Consider the following 17,183-nt stretch of genomic DNA (forward strand, 5'->3'; position numbering starts at 1 on the left):
GATGCCACACAGTTTGAAAAATTGAGACAGTTATTAGGTATCTGCCTATTTGAGGAATTATAGCAATCAAAGGGATTGTGGTGTGCCAACGGCTCTTCTGTCATAACGTTTGAGGCACGCTTAATCCGAAATTTCCATTGTTTCTTGATAACCTCTCCTGCAACCTCCACTGCACAACTTCAAATCTCTGCAACTCACTTCAAAACCGTCCATCCTTTTCTTGAAGACCCGTGTTTCTTTCTTTGTGTCCTCTTCACCATGAGTCAAGATTCTAGCAAGAAACTCACTCCTGAGATGAATGCTTACGGGGTAAAGGTCTTGGGTTTGAAATCCAAAACCCCAAAATCTTCAAAGGTTTCAAAATCCTCTCCTCATACCTCTGAAATCGCAATTGCTCAAGGTATTCCTCAACCATCATCTGATCCGAGTAAGATGAAAGGGAAAAAGGCTCGATCCAAGTCAGATGCGTCCAAAGCAAAGAAGAAGATGGTAACGAGAAGCTCTGAGGCAACCCAGGGAGTAAATTTCGAGGCTGAAATCAACTCAAGTACAGGTGATGATGTTGCTGATTTTCGTATCACTGAAGTGTTGGACACTCCTCTCAAGGAAGTTTTACATGCAAATGTAGATCCAATTGTTCCATCACCAAGCAACAACCAATCAAGCCACGGTGTTGATACTGATTGCAACAAGGATTCTGATCATCTTGAAGAAGAGGTAATGGTTCCCAACTCTACTCCCTCTGTTGATAAAGATATGCATGTCGAGGATGTTCAGAATGTCATTGAGAACTCAGAATCTGATGAGGTGTTGCTCAACACCCTTGGTGCTTCTGCTTCTGTTGCTTCAAAGAGGAAAAAGATGACTGTTGTTCGTAAGTACTCTACGCGTTCCTCTGGCAAGAAGTTAGGTTTGGGTTTGAGTGAGAACAAGAAGCGCAAGAAGGTCATTATTCTTGATGATGATACTCCTGTTGTCCAGAATGTCAAGAGAAAGGTTCACAAAGACAATGTTGCTCCTGTTGTTGATGAGACTCCAATTGAGGAGTTGGATAAGTCAGATACTGGTCCTGCTGCTCAGAAGCGTAAGATTGGGAAACGAATTCCAGAAAATGTGCCTGCTGCTCCTTTGGATAATATTTCTTTTCACTCTGAAGAGAGTGTTGGTAAGTGGAAGTATGTTTATCAGCGCAGGATTGCTCAAGAGAGGGAATTGACTGGTGAGATTCTGCATTGTCAAGAAATCATGAAACTTCTTGAGGCTGCTGGGTTATTGAAAACTGTTACTGAGATAGGTGGCTGCTATGACAAGTTGGTGAGAGAATTTATTGTGAATGTGACTACAAATTGCACTGTTTCTGGGCATCCTGAGTTCAGGAAAGTTTTTGTGCGTGGTAAGTGTGTCCATTTTTCACCTGAGATCATTAACCAGTATTTGGGAAGGAGCACTGTTGCCACAGGAAATGAAGAGCTGTCATTGAGTGCTATCACTAAAGAACTCACGGCTGGTCAGAATATGGTATGGCCTGCTAAAGGATTGTTGTCTTCTACTTATTTGAGTGTGAAGTATGCTATCTTGAATCGCATTGGTGCTGCAAATTGGGCTCCTACTACACATAGCTCAGATGTTTCTTCAGGTTTGGCAAAGTTAATTTATCTGGTTGGAACTCAAACTCAGTTTGATTTTGGTGAATATGTCTTTGCTCAAACTATGAAGCATGCTGAAACTTTTGCTGTCAGGCTTCCTATCAGTTTTCCTTGTTTAATTTGTGGGATTATTTTAAGTCAACATCCTCAAATTCTCCTTGATGATGAGGTTCCTAGCAAGAAAGCTAGTCTTCTCACTATTGATTCCAGGCTGCTAGCTGGTGCCCATGTTTCTGATGTTGCTGATTTGGCTGAGATGACTCAGGGGGAGGGTACTTCCTCTCAGAAGACTCCTGAGACTCCTATTGCTGCGCTTATTGCGGTGTCTAAGATGCTTCAGGACACAATTACTAGTTGTACATTGAGGAAGAAGAATGTGGACACTCTCATTCTGCAGTTGACTAAAGGCAAGAGGCCTCTTGAAGACAATGCTGCTGCTCATGCTCAAGATGATGTTGGTACTTCTGATGATGATACTACTAGTGATTAGTGCCCTTGTTCCTTCATCTCTTCAATATGGTTGTACTATTTGGTTGACTTTTGTTGTTTCTCTGCACCCTTTGACAATTTCTGCTAATAAGGGGGAGAATGGTACTGTTGCTTGTTAGTACTGTTGCTTGAGTGTTTTTTTGTTCAGACTAAGTTTGATGTTCAGTAGGGTGGTACGTTCATCATATGCTGTGTGCTGTTGTGTGCAAATGGATGATTTGTTCATGTTTTAGCAAAAATTTGCCAAAGGGGGAGATTGTAGTTCTTTTGATTGGCTGCATTTTGCTCAAAACATGATGGGCAACCATATGTTCCAACATCTGGAGCAACATGTTGGAATTGCATTTTGCTCAAAACATGATGGGCAACCATATGTTCCAACATCTGGAGCAACATGGTGGAATTACGTATGTTGTTGGTTCAGTCGTTAAAGTCAAGTTTGTTGTGAGGTTGCTGATTGCATGAGGATTCAGAAGATTTATTCTATGCTGTGCGTTTTATCTTCTGAAGGCGTGTTTGTTTTAATCTTGGCTGAAGTAACAAGATTGATAGCGTGTGAACCAAGTCTATCTCAAAGTTTGAATTCTGTTTTACTTGGTTCTGTTATTTTATTCTGGTAAGATTTGATTCCATGAAGATTCTTTCCAGAAGTGTGTTAGTGGACTCTATGACGTTCAGCCCATTGAAGATCCAAGCCCCAAGTGAACGTCTATATAAAAGGAACTTGTAAACCCTAGCTGCGCACGGATTCAGAGATTCAGATATTGATCTTAGGGTTTTGTTTGTGAGTCCTCTTGTGAGTGTTGTATCAACTTAGTGCTTTAGTTCATCAAAGTACTGAGTTGAATTTGTTTAGTTGAGTTGTAATCTCATCAAACTGTTTTTGATAAACATGTCTTGATCACTGTGGCAGTGATCGTTAGGAGTTAGAGAAAGTTTTCTCATAGCTTAGAGGAGAAGGGCTAAGCTTGATTCACTTGTGTAATAGTGGTGAACATATAAGAGACTCTATACTAAGGGGGAGTACTTAGGTATAGGAGGGACTTTTATGTGACCTGAGAACTATTATTTGATAGTGAATTGACTCCTGGATTGGTATCCTCCAGACGTAGGTGATGTTCACCGAACTGGGTTAACAACTCCTTGTGTTTTAACTGTTTGTTTGTTTTTGATACTCTGATTGTGTTTTGTTGTGTTACACATTGTTGCAACATTGTGTATCACATCTGTCCTAGGTGAATACGAATTTCATACAGGATTGGCAAGTCTATTGCTTTTGATTTTGGAACTTTCGTGTTTGAGCAAACATTGAAGCATGCTGATACTTGTGCTGTGAAGTTGCTTGTGTCATTTCCTTCACTTCTTACTGAGATCATACTGAAGCAACATCCTCAGATTCTCAGGGCTGATGATGTGGCTATGTCTCGTGGTGTTCCAATCACTTTGGATCAACGTTTGTTTCTGGAGCCACATGTGCTAGACATTGCTTTACCAACCAGCAGAACATCTGCTCCTCCTGTGACTGAATCTGGCACTAAGGCCATAATTGCTGAATTACTGGAAGTCTCCAAGGCTTTGCAGGAGACAATCAGGGTGAGTACTGCCAGGAAGCTCAAAGTTGATGCATTGCTACACAAGCTTCAAGAAGAAGAATGTCAAGGTGGTGAGCACAGTGCTGCTGCTACAGCTGCTCAGAAAGCGGGTAATGAAGAGGTAGAAGGTTCTGAAGAAAGTGCAGAAGGGTCTGGAGAGGAGTCAAGTTCTGAAGACTAGTTTGCTCTGATCTTGTGCTATTTTTTTTTGTTTTTGGATGCACCCTTTGCAAATTTGTGCTAAAAAGGGGGAGTAGTTAGTTGGATTGAAGATTCTATCTGCTGTAATGTTTTTTGTTTCTACTGTGAAGTTTTACTGTGAAGTTGCTTCTGATCGTGTTAGCTCTGATAGTGTTAGCTTTGGTTTGTTTAATTTGAAGACAAGTTCAAGAGGCAGTTTCTGTTGGTAGTATTTCTGATAGCTTATGTGTTGCCAACTTCTGAAGGCAGTATTTCTGAAACGTTACTTCTGAAACGTTATTTCTGAAACGTTACTGTAGTACTTCTGATCATGTGCGGTTAGCTTCTGATGGTAGTATTTCCGATACTATGATGTTCAAGCTGTTCTATTTTGGTGTCATCATGTGCTAAGGCTGATTGTACTTCTGGTTTTGTGTTTGTAAGTATTTTTGTTCCGACTATGCCTTCTGAAGTATGATAGTTGGTTGTGGAGTTGCATCAGTTAAGGGGGAGCTCTGACTATGGGGGAGAATTGTTTCTCTAGTTTTTATCCTCTCGGATTGTGAGTTGTTTTAGACAAAATTTGACAAAGGGGGAGATTGTTAGAACATGTTGTCGTGCATTTTGTCAAAACAACCGATTGTCGAAGCAGATGCCGTGGCATCTAATCTCGTGAAGCTAGGGCATCAGTCCTCAGCTTGTGTTTCTGTTGTGGGCCCTCTGAAGATATGTTTTTGAGTTACTTGAGGAGCAAGTAGCTATTCCAGAAGGGTTTATTTGTTGGGTTGTTATTTGTTGAAACAATCTTTGTTAAAAGATTGGTTTCTATCTTTACTTGTGCAATAAGAAACCGAATCTATCAAGATTGCGTTTTGAATTATTGTTACTGCAATCTGTTTCTTCAGCCCGTGCCAACCTTAAAGCCCATGCTACCGCTGCTGAAGTCTGCAAATGGGATGAAGACCTAAAACATGATGGTGTCGAAGCTGATAGAGAGAGATCGAGTGTTTTAGGATTTGTTAATTGTGCTTTGTCCTTTGTTGGTTGTGAATCCGTCTTTGCTCACTGATTCTATAAAGCAAAGAGAGATTCTGTGTGTTTGATTGCGTTCAAACTCTACTTGTTCATTGTTTTAACCAATCACTGTGGCAGTGATTGAGAGAAAGTGAGAGGGGCTCTCATACTTAGGTTGAGATTCTAAGTAGAAATACACTGGGTAGATTAGGAAGTGAACTATGAACTGAGTTGTTCATGAGTGTCTGTAATTCCTGAATCTTGAGATAGTGGATTTCCTTTCTTTGGGTGCAAACCCTCCAGACGTAGGTGAAAGTTTTCACTGAACTGGGTTAACAATTACTGTGTGTTATTGTTTCTGCTGTTAAGTTTTGTTTTACTGTAAAGCAGTTGTCGAACCTCTTGTTCCAGCATCGTGCAGGACAATCGGATCAGAGGGAACCTGAATTTACAGAGTGGTCATGCTTACCCCGAGCGGGTGATTCTGCTGCGACTACTTTCAGTGATAAACGCGAACACTAGAGAGTATTCCCATTTTTATGGCTAACCATGAATTCATATCATGCATGCATACATTTTTATAGGATGATGGAGTGGTCATGCCTACCATGAGCGGGTGATTCCGCTGCGACTACTTTTAGTGATAAACGCGAACACTAGAGAGTGTTCGCGTTTTTATGGCTAACCATGAATTCATATAATGCATGCAAACACTTTTACAGGACAATGGAGCCAGTCAAGCCTGTATTTGAAGAAAGATGGAGTGGTTATCAACTAATTGACATTCACTAGTGAGACGTCGATAATTGAGCGCTTATCCAACCGATTGAGTGTTGTCCCGCCTTCTTATGCATTGGCATTTACATCCGGATCATGATGAGCATGCAAAGCTCAAACGTTAGATTCATAAATCTCTAATTTTATGTTTTAAGTTATAAAACTGAATGTTAAACCACAGGGACACAAGAAGGGGAGTTAGATTGTGTCTATGGAATTCAATCGCGATTGACTTAGTTCTCGTGGACATTATAAAGACATCTTCAAATAAGCGCTATGTACAGAGACGTGTTAGGTAGACAATAATGTTAAGTAATAGGCAGCGGACAATGCACACAACTAATCTATCCTAGTGGCGGATCCAGCACCCGGGGTCAGGGGGTTCAAAATTTTCACATGAACACATCGGTAAAAATATATTTAAAATCAACTTTAATATGTTTATACATAAGAAATTATACAAGTCATAGTTGTGAAAATAGGTGCAAAACTTAGTCTACTAGTATAATTTAAAATTTTCAGGGGGTTCAAAAAAAAATTATATAGGAAATTAAGTGCAATTTGTTTTGTTCTCTGAACCCCCTCCGTTCATCTAAACCCCCCGCCTTAAAGCTAGATCCGCCCCTGATCTATCCTAGTACACCATATATAGGGGGATATGTCAAGTCCCTGCCATCTACCAAGATTTCTACTATAAGTATTAAGGACTTCTCCCTACAAGTATTCTTTGTCTGTTCCTCTGCAAGCATAACGAGTATTCTTGCACATGCCTCCTCAGGCATAGCGACCACTCTTTGCTCCCTGCCTCTCTAGGCATTCCAAGTATTCTTTACTCCCTGCCTCTCTAGGAATTCTAAGTATTCTTGTACATGCCACTCCAAGCATAACAAGAATTATATTTTTGTGCCTCTTCAGCAACATTGATTTACTATTAGATTACATTTGCGGTGTTATTCATACAAACTTCTAAGATGTACACATATATATTTAAAGGACAATTCATCTCTAGTTGTATAGGATAAAGTTGATAAGATTTAAGTGCTCTCAATCCTTTCTTCAATTGACTTGATCACATTGTTGAGTAGAGGTTGGAGATTCATAATCAAGATCATTCTTCAATCTTGCTCTTCCATTATGAATAATCAACTTATCCTTGCTTCCCTTAATTTTGAGGTCTTGAAGATATACATACACCTTTTATGAATAGATTCTCTTTTTTCGAGAGTTGTTTATTGTTCCTATATGTCTCTTGAATTGAAATAAATTCAGCTTGTAAGAACTCATGTAGAAGATACACTCGATGATTAATTGAGAATTCTCCCACTCAATTGGTGCATTCTATATCTTCTTCTTTTTTCTCTTCATCTTCTACATTTGACTCTGTAGCTCATTTTCTCTTCATCTTTCTTTTCTCACTTCATTCTGGATTCGACACTTTTGCTCATTCTCTTCTCTATCATTGTGATCGTTACTCACCGATCATTTATTTTCTACTTCTTATGAATATGCTATTTATATTGAGTCTTGAAAATATGACCGTTGCAAGGTGTCTGACTCACAATAATGATTGCAGTGGACGTTAGAGAGTTGAGTATAGTCGTTTTCATCAGACGTACTTGATTGAAAATATTCTTTATTTGTGTCAGATGAATGAAGACTTTTGGTGAAGTAGAGGAATGCTTTCAAGTTAGTCTTCATCGCCCATGATAGTTGCAAAATGTACTTGGTTACTTGAATTCAGCTGATCATGCTCGAGCTTAATTTGAATTTAGACAGGCTCTTGACCGTTGAAGCTAGAGCTTGATAAGACATTTCTCCTTTCGACATATAGGCATGCTTTATAGCTTTTGTGGATGTGACAGCTCTATACTTTGATTTGTACTTTCGTCAGTCTCAACTAGTCACATGTGCCCAAGCATAGTGTTTTTCTTTAGTTTCTTGCTTCCTGTTTCATGCTTTCGTTGCTTCTTCGAACAATGCATTTTCCTTCTAACTATTTCAATATTCATGGCTTTGATTCTCCTTGGATAGATTCATTACGCATAGGAGTGGATATCACATGATAACTTCTTGGAACATTGTGATAGTAGGGCCAATGAGATTCTGGACAATCCAAACTGTGAGCAATGACCTTTTGGACTGGAGATATCCGCCGATCATTGTAGAGACGATGCCAGGTCATAGCACTTGTTGAACTTTCCTTGTGTGATTCAATTCATCAGACCATGAATATGAAAACGATGCTAGATTATAACATTCGTTGAATTGGTCACATCTTGTAGTCATTCCTTTGCAACACTTTCCTTTCTTCAGCGTCCATTAACTTTAGGCATATAGTAGATGTTTGATTCACCAACCATGATGCCTAAGAAGCTGATGCTTTTCTTTTGACGGAAGAAGAAGATCATTTCAGAATGTACATGATTATTCTTCATTGTCTTCAAAAGACCTTTAGAAACTTTTTAATGGTTTGTAGATTCTTGAAGTCTTCAGATGATTCTTGATGCTTGTGGAATGTAGATTGTTCAGTTTGTAGACGATGTAATATAATAGCTTTTTTTTTTTAGTTGATCTTGAATTCATCGGTTGACTTTGACTTACCCTCAGATTTTGACGCTTTGTAATTTGACGCTTCTTGCTTGCACTTGTCTTCTTCGTCCTTCATGTTGATCTTCTATGAGGGCTTTGTTGCTTTGTCATCAAGTTTTGTCATTTTGTCTTGTCTGCATTAATTTATCTTGGTCTTCTTTATTTTTTCGTTTTGTCATCATTAAAACAAATGTTCTTCTAGAGGGAGAACTCATGTAGTCCTTACAATAACAACACCCTTAATTGCTTTACCATGAAATGCACAAATATCTCTAAATCTTAAATTTTATGGAAATTCAACGTTCATATTTCCTATTGTCTTGTGAACAATAAGTCTGATCTGAAGAAAGCATCGTCCAATGATCATTTGACCTGTAAAAGAGTCACATTATCCATGCTCATGTTCAAGCAAGTATGGTCCGCTAAAGAATCTGAAGAAGACCTAAGTGATAAGTAGCCTAAAGAAATAGATCTTATCACGTGAGCTACAAATGCAAGTTAAACAAAGAACAAAGTGAAAGTACAACATTGTCATAACAAATAAAATCAAACAACTATCCACCAACTCCAAACTTTCATTCAAAGAGGAAAGATCCATTGTACGAGAGCTGCACCTACTTCTTGGATCACCTTTTCGGATTACCAGTTACAACAACGGCCAAAAGCATTAAATGCAAAGAAGATGACCGTTTATATTATGTAAGCCTTAGACAGTCAAGCCACACAAGAACAGTAGACGATGCTACGTCTCTTGACCTAAAGTAAAAGTATAAAAGGAAGACTTAAAGATCTGAAGAACTATCAGATTTTCTTATCATTTTAAACATTCCAAGTGACTCATTTGTTTTCCACCACTAAGGATGTGAAGCCTCGTTGTTGAACCACCGAGCTTGTCGTTGTTAACTGGTCTATTTCGATCTTCCAATGCTCACAATTCACTTTGAATCATCTCCAACGGATCATTCTGTCACAGTCACAATTGAATCAAAATGTTGTTTGTTTAAAACTTGTTTGTTTGTTTAACAAGTCTAAAGACGCTTAGTGTCAGCTTTTTCCTTGTTAGTTTTGGTTTCTCGACACTAATGAGCGGCTTTCTTGTAGGAAGTGGAATGATGGAGATGTTATATGTTCTTAAAATTAAAAACCATAATCTCAAATGCATGATGATTAGTATCATTTTAAATTGAAGTTAAAAAATCATTTAACCTTCATTTTTTTCCCAAAGGCATTTTATTTTTAAGCGTTGACTCAAAATTAAAAATCTGAAAAACTCGCAGACGCCCGAAACAACCCTAAGTTATTTACTATATATTTTTTGATGCTTAATGACAAAGAAAAAAAAACAGGAAAAAAGAAAGTCATGAGACACATTAAGATTGAGAATAAATAAGAAGAAATCATTTAGACGTTATTCGAAACAAAGCCCACATGTTAAATTTCAACCAAAATATAAAAAATATATATATCAAATTCCTTTTCCGGCCGGTAAGCTCATACTCTGCAAAATAATTAAAAAATTATCAAAATTGCAAAAGTATTTTAATTCTAAAACCGTAATCATATCTATATGATGCAGTCCATCATAAAGCCCTAAAATATTTGAGATGAAAATGAATTTTGCAGAACTTATGCATATAAAAATTGAGACAACAACCAAATTCAATAACTTTTAAAAGTAGAAGGACTTAATCAGGTTTAAAAAACTAAGGAATCGAAAATTACACCAACAGGACAAGAATGCAATTAATTAGGGGAAGAAAAAAATAACTTATTCTAGAGGAGGTCTTAGGTAATTAATGTCCCTAATATTGGAAAAATGAGACTCCAACTTCAATTAACAACTGATCCAATAATCACAAAAATAGACAACTAAAAAAAGGTTATAGACTTAAACTGTTATGCTACAGTTGCAGGAGATTCGAATCCTTTGCATCTTTATAATAACATTTGGTTCTGACTCCATTCTTGGTTGTTAATGAAGTTCAAACTTGCCATCTTATAAACAGTAGTCAAATCCAACTTCTTAGCCCAACTCACTCGCTTAGACGTGTCAGAACCCGGCCCGAAATTGCCATGCTCAGCAAATGTTATGCCATCCCTGAAAATTTAAATAACAGAACATCATGAATCCCCTAAAACAGAGTAGCTAAAGAAACCAATAAAGGACAAAAATGGAAAAGAACTCAATGTTGTGCCCTTCTAAATATGAGCATGGTTTTAAGTTTTGCAATTGTGACTACAAGTTCAAAGTTTTTCAGCTCATTGTGGGTTTAAAATTGCGGATCCACGGTTGCCACAATGTTGCACAATAACATATAAATGCATGTTGATGCGTCTCGAATTGAGGTCGTGATGCTGATGTGGGTACTCTAAAACCTAGCATTACATTGCGGTTGAAAACGGGACTTGTGAATAATTTTTTGCAAGTTCAAGAATCACAATTTAAAACTTGATAGCAATAATACATATGTTTGGTTAAATTCCAATTCTTAATCAACAATACTAATTAAGAGAAAGAGGGAACTTACTCATGTCCAACGAAATTCCAAGCCTCCCAGCCACCAGGTTGAACAATGCTGGACATGTTGGTGTTGTAGAACAAGACTCTAGCATAACCTCTCCATGGCCTACCCAAGTAGGTTGTCCCATTTCCAAATACGTGGCAATCTTTGAAAACAAACCCACTTCCCTCGTTTGGTTCTGTTCTCCCTTGTGCTGTTATATAACCAGGAAATCCTGGTTCTAAGGCTGCACCAATAACTGATATGGAGCACCTCTGCAAAAATAAATATTTAATTAACCAATTATACAACAATAAAAGATATATATTTACATTTATAATTAATCAATGATCAAAGGTTAACGATCAATCTGGACTAGTTCTCTAGATATTGGTTCTGATTTCTTAATCAAGTCACTCTGATACACTTCCATTCTCTTAACTCTATTTTTAAGTATTGATTAATTCATATTACATTGCATTTTTTCCTTTCATCTCGTTTTTCCTTGTTCTCCCTTCCTATCTCTTTTTTATTTCGACCATATCGCTAATGAATAATGTTACTTTCACACCTTTCTTTGTGATGGAATGAAGAGAGATAAGAAGAAAAGAAAAAGTAAGAGAGAAAAAACATCAGATGCAATAGATGATAAAATGAAAGAGATAAAAATATAAATGAATGAAAATGAGGAATATAAAAAATGAAGTGTGAATGTATCATTGTTGTATCTTTAATTTCACTATTTTTTTCGTCATGTATTTACATTTAAAAAAAGCAAAATTGTATATAAATGAAATATTAGGAGTATTTCAACTTTCAACCAATCCATGTAGAAAAGAAACAAAAGAAAGTGGAATATACAAACAAGACTGAGAGAGGAGAGCACAAGAGATAAATATCAGACAAAGTAAACAGTGCTCGCTTCCTCTCAAAACCACTAGCAGCAAAAATAGCACACTAAAACCGATAGCTAGAGCAAAAATAGAAAAGTAGCATGACTTTACACCCAAAACAGAACCGGGGAGTAGCAAAGGGACCAGAACGTATCTGAAACTCCAAGACACGAGCCATTACCACACTCAACTCAAAAGCAATTCAATAGAGTGCAGAGGTTGGCACTGCCTACATATAATAATATTCTCTACACTCAACTCAAAAGCAATTCATAGCAAATCAACATAAATGTATTTGCAGTGTCAATCAAACAATATTCTCTAGCTATATTTATATTCTCTTGATAGTTTGATATAAGAACGCTCTATTTAATGTTGATTTTCTTCTTCAATAACCCCTTAAATTCTAACATATATACCACACATAAAATTGGTAATGGATTTTAATTTTTTTGATGAATATTTTATTCTTCCTTTTCTTAACATGGATCATTATTTTTGTGCAAGCATGATGATGACCGTACCAATAAAATGATACACTGCACTAAACAAATTAAAGACAACATATTATTACCTCAAACAAAGACTGTCCTGCACCAAAGATAAAATCAACAGCACCTTGAATGGTACAAAGCTTGTAGTAATGTCTTCCACTATCATCCCACAAAGTGTCTTGCAAGCCAAAGAACCCAACTCTTAAAAAGTAAGACTTATCTCCGCTCACCATTGCAGCAACTGCAGGCCTCTTGGGATTATTGTTTATTGGATTATTGTATGAATTCTGCTCCACATTAATTACAACACCAATTTTAGAGCACAAACACACTTTTTAATTATTAATATAAAAAGAGCTACAAAACAAAGCAGAGATTCTATACATAATCAAAGGGAAAAAATAAAGGATTTCATACCTTTTTGTCATGTCTTTTTATTTACAGCTAATTTTTATAAATTGCACTTTTTAAATTCTAAATTATGAATAGAAGGATTTCAAACTCTCTAATTTTAAAAGCGTACCGAAATTATGTCTTAAATTTATATACACAAGCATCTAATTGATTTCTTTCCTTTGAGAAATTTATTTATTTCAATATAAATTAAGAAAATAGATATAACTATCTGGTTCTATGTAACATAATTTGATTGGTTCTCATGACAAAACTTATTTACACTAATCCAAAACACACAAAAAACATAAAAAGTCAGCTATTTAACCAACTGAGTTGGTGTAGTGGTTCAGAACTTCATCCTTTAAGCAAGTACTTGGGGTTCGAATCCCAACTCTTGTGAATAAAGAAAACTCATTGGCCAGCCCCCTACCGCTAAGTGCGCTGATCGCGGGACGATGAATTAGTCTCACAGCTGTACAACTGTGGGATACCTTGGTTAAGACGACAACAACAAAAAAACCAGCTATTTGCGGGGTTCATCTAGAAAGAGTGAAATCCAATAAAATCCGCTAGGTAAAATCATGAGATAGGTTGATCATATTTCCCTGTCATCATATTTCTTTAGGAAATCATCCATGATCTTTGATTGGTTATTTTTACGGGCATAATCTTTGATTGGTTATTACCTAATCAACTAATACTAATTATTTGCCAGAAACAAAATAATTTCCTAAAATGAAATTAAAATATTCAAATATAGCATTGAGTCAAGTCAAAGAAATTAGAAATGGATTTTGAACGAACTCGATCAACCGAACATTAAAAACCACAACGCAGTAGTTTGGTCAAATAATTCGAGATTTTCGTGTGTCGTGATGGGACCTACCAGTCTACCACGAGCAAAAAAAATAGAATCTATATATAATTTGAAACTAAAACTGCTGATCCTTTTGTTTATTTCCTTCTAACAAACATTACAATTAAGAGCATTTCCTTAATTATATTGACAGAAAATGAGCAAATATTTTTCTTTACTCGAAAATAAGCAAATTGGGAAAAGTAGCAATAACCAAAGACGATGATGGTCACCAAATACATGGGGAAGTGGAGAACATGCAAGGGGAAATGGGTGTAAAAAGATAACTGTTTCATTAAGGACAATCGAATATAGGTGCAACTCGTGAAAAATATATATTTTTATGAAGCTTTTCCTTGAAAAAAATGTTTATTTGCTTATCTCTTCTTTCTTCTACATCTTATATTCTTATTCTTTTTCATTGTAGTATTTCTTAAATATGGAAAAATATCATAAAAAACCAAAAGAAATATAAAGAACAATTGTAAAAAAAAAATGGACAAACAAAGCAGTATTTATTGATAATAAAAAAACTAGGGAAATAAAAAAGAAACAATTTGTCCATTCCTGAAAAGTAAAAAGGGCTAATAGAAGAATTCTCACCCTGAAGCTCATGCATTTGACTACAACATTATCTGCCACGGCTGTGAAAGTTGGGCTCTGTGCGGTTGAATTATGGTCGCCCCATTCAACAAGAGTTTTCCTTTTCCCTTCACCTTTCAATATGATGTAAGGCTTATCATAAGGAATATTCACTTTTTCTCTGAAATAAACAAACACAAAATAAAACATCTTTGTTAGTCGTCCATTCAGAAATTTGAGGGATAGAATTACATTGCAATCTAAATTATATATCGAATGTCTAAATCAAAACAAAAGCAATTATTTTTCATCATGGACTATAATACTTGATTTAACACCTAGTTCTGGTAAGATTGATCGTTAAGGTAAAATCAATTCTTGGGTTGAAGTTTTTGTGAGTAAGCTCCGAAGGCTAGAATTGATACAGAGAAAAAATAAAATCACCGGAATCTACTATTAGTATTACCTGTAGGTACCTGCCTTCACCTTGATGGAAACCCAATACCTATTGTTGGAAGGCACTGAATCAATGGCAGATTGTATGGTAGAGAAGTTTCCATGCCCTGATGGATCTACAACTATTTTCGAGTAAGAAAGGAACTTGTCTCCTACTTTTCTGAAAAACTGAGCATTGGCAAGTTCTGATCTCAACCCCAATAGGAGAAAGAGACATGCATAGAAGCACAAACGAAGAAACATGATGATGGATCTCAAATAGAACAACAAGAGCAATAGTTGGATCGGAGTGTTGTGGAGACTACGAAAAAACGGTCAGGTTATGTTTATTGCTCCAAGAAGAAAAAGGAAGGGGATCACAAGATTTGATGAGCCACAATTAGTATGCAATCATTTCATGAAATCAGGAAGTTATGGATCTGTATTTAAAGACAAAGTTTTGGAGGGAAAGTTATAAAAGGGGAAATGCCTAATTTGAGGAGGAAGGTGTAAGATGGATTTCCAATCACAGCGTCCTATTCAATCCAGTAGATACTATTCTTTATTTATTTTGTATAGTATTTGTTCATATATTTTTACACTTCAAAACTAAATTAAAGAGGAAATGATATTGCATAAATTTGGTTTTGATACGAAAGTGATCAAACATGTCTCACCAAAAACAGTAATTTCCTTTTAAATAGCTATTCAAATATTAAAGAATATTACTAAATCTTTTTAATTTCTTCAATCAATTAACGGTATCAATCAATATTTTTTCAAATGGTATCAATCAATATTAAATTACATTTTGAAATGATTTTTTTTTTATACATCGGAAAACTATTTTCAAATGATTAATCAGTCATAGTATATTTAATTATAATTTTTTATTTATTGAAATAGTACTTTGATTTTATTCAGCCAATCATGAAATACTTATTAATTCTTTTGTTTATTTTTTGGTCAATAAATACATATTAATTCTTGTGATACTGAGGATTCCCAAGGAAATTAGGGCCAAGTCGGTTCGCACTTCAAGAAAACACCAGAAGAAGGAAACTAGGGCCGGCAGCAACGAACTAAAAAGGGGTGACCCAATTTTATTTTATTTGTTGAAAGTGGTGACCCAATATTAGGAATCAATTTAATGTTAGGTGATATTCATACGATTTTTTTTTCCCAAATTAAGTTGAGAAAACAAAATATATATGCCTTGAATTTAGAATTAAAAGTTGACTTTCATCTAAAAAATAATAATTTTTTTGGGTCAAAAATATTTATCAAAAGTAAAGGAATGGACAAGTCTGAAATAGTTTGAGAAGCAGGACAAGTCTGAAATAGTTTACACTTTCATTTCCATCAGGTATTTGCATCTAGGCCAGAAAGTGTGAAACATGCCTTGGGCTTTCAAACTTAACAACGGTTGTACCTAAAACATTATGGTAACTAGCTGAATTTACTTCATAATGTTATGTTTTTCTTCTCTATTTTGTTTGAATCTTTAAAGGTGGTGATCGAGTTTAATCCTTAGGAGACACACACACTATTTGGGAGATATTTGTCTTTTATCACACCCGGATCAAATATGATTGCCTCAATAGAGAATATTATGGTTAAACCAAAAAATATTAAAATAAAAAGGTTAGAAGGGTGTCAATGAATTGCAAATATAATTAGGCAAATTAGGCAACTTTTTTTATTCACATTGAACATTTGACATTGCTATTTGCTACAGTCTACCTGACCAATATGTTGCATTTCGACCAGAATGTCTCACCATCTTTTGAACAACATGTTATAATTTAATTAGAACACTTGTTTCATGCAATTCCTTATTGTAATGGAAGAAAAAACAAGCTTACCTAACAACCTATTGTCTGCTAAATACGCACTAAGATATTCCAAAGGAGGAGAAGCGTAAATAAAACTCAAATTAATCATATTGATGATGGTTACATAGAGTCACGTATCCAGAAATGTATTGGAGTTCCTCTCAATTGAAAATTATTATGGCGTGCTTTATGGAGCAACCGGCCACACCTTTTTGTGCAAATATCAGTACTAATTACTTGAACAAAATGATAAGAAGGGCTGAAGGGCCTTCTAGCTAGGTCCAAAAGTATGGCCCAGAAGTTTGTCCATTTCGGCCCAACGTGCAAGGACCTTGGCCCATGACGAGAATATTGGCGGACAACGACATCAAGTCCCATTTGACTCTCCTACTCATGAGGTTATCTCATATATGTCAGTCTTCACCACATATTATGACACTTTTTTTTTTAATATTCATTAATTAGAAAAGGACATAATGTCCATGAGTACATACTGTTGAATATAAAAGGGAGTGACACCAATCCACTCATTATCATCATGAGCTAAAGAAAACTTAGTCAACTAATGTGCCACCCTATTAGCATTTCTACCTATATGACAAATATTAAAAACACCAAACTGACTACCTAAGTTAATAATTTGTTTCAACAGTACACCAAAGTAAGAACTATTGGACCGTTTCTGCAATATGGATTGCACAACCCCAAGACAATCTGATTTCAATCTCACAGAAAAATAGCCACATTTCAAAGCCACTTGAAGACCCAACATGATAGCCCTTGCTTCTGCATAATCAGGACCATGCGCAGCTCTCAATTTTTTTGTTCTAGCTGCTACCACATTACCAAATTGATTTCGTATAACCACTCCTAATCCCCAATATGAGCCAACACCCATCCACAT

General features: G+C 36.0%; 3 protein-coding genes across 3 annotated transcripts; 1 reads left to right on the forward strand and 2 right to left on the reverse strand.

Annotated features, from left to right (window-relative positions):
• The first annotated feature begins 258 nt into the window (after positions 1 to 258).
• On the forward strand, positions 259 to 2,136 carry LOC130735136 (uncharacterized). The gene has a single exon (XM_057587235.1). The coding sequence runs from the start codon at positions 259 to 261 to the stop codon at positions 2,134 to 2,136; it is 1,878 nt and encodes a 625-aa protein (XP_057443218.1).
• Positions 2,137 to 9,981: 7,845 nt separating this feature from the next.
• LOC130735165 (probable pectinesterase 29) lies at positions 9,982 to 14,836 on the reverse strand. Its single transcript, XM_057587260.1, has 5 exons — positions 14,476 to 14,836; positions 14,031 to 14,190; positions 12,256 to 12,462; positions 10,816 to 11,063; positions 9,982 to 10,385 (listed from the first exon to the last, which is right to left on the reverse strand). The coding sequence occupies exons 1-5, from the start codon at positions 14,706 to 14,708 to the stop codon at positions 10,223 to 10,225; spliced, it is 1,011 nt and encodes a 336-aa protein (XP_057443243.1). The 5' UTR covers positions 14,709 to 14,836; the 3' UTR covers positions 9,982 to 10,222.
• A 2,005-nt stretch (positions 14,837 to 16,841) lies between these two features.
• On the reverse strand, positions 16,842 to 17,183 carry LOC130735137 (uncharacterized). Its single transcript, XM_057587236.1, has one exon. The coding sequence runs from the start codon at positions 17,181 to 17,183 to the stop codon at positions 16,842 to 16,844; it is 342 nt and encodes a 113-aa protein (XP_057443219.1).

Source organism: Lotus japonicus, chromosome 2, assembly GCF_012489685.1.
Source record: "Lotus japonicus ecotype B-129 chromosome 2, LjGifu_v1.2".
NCBI classification, from domain to species: Eukaryota; Viridiplantae; Streptophyta; class Magnoliopsida; order Fabales; family Fabaceae; genus Lotus; species Lotus japonicus.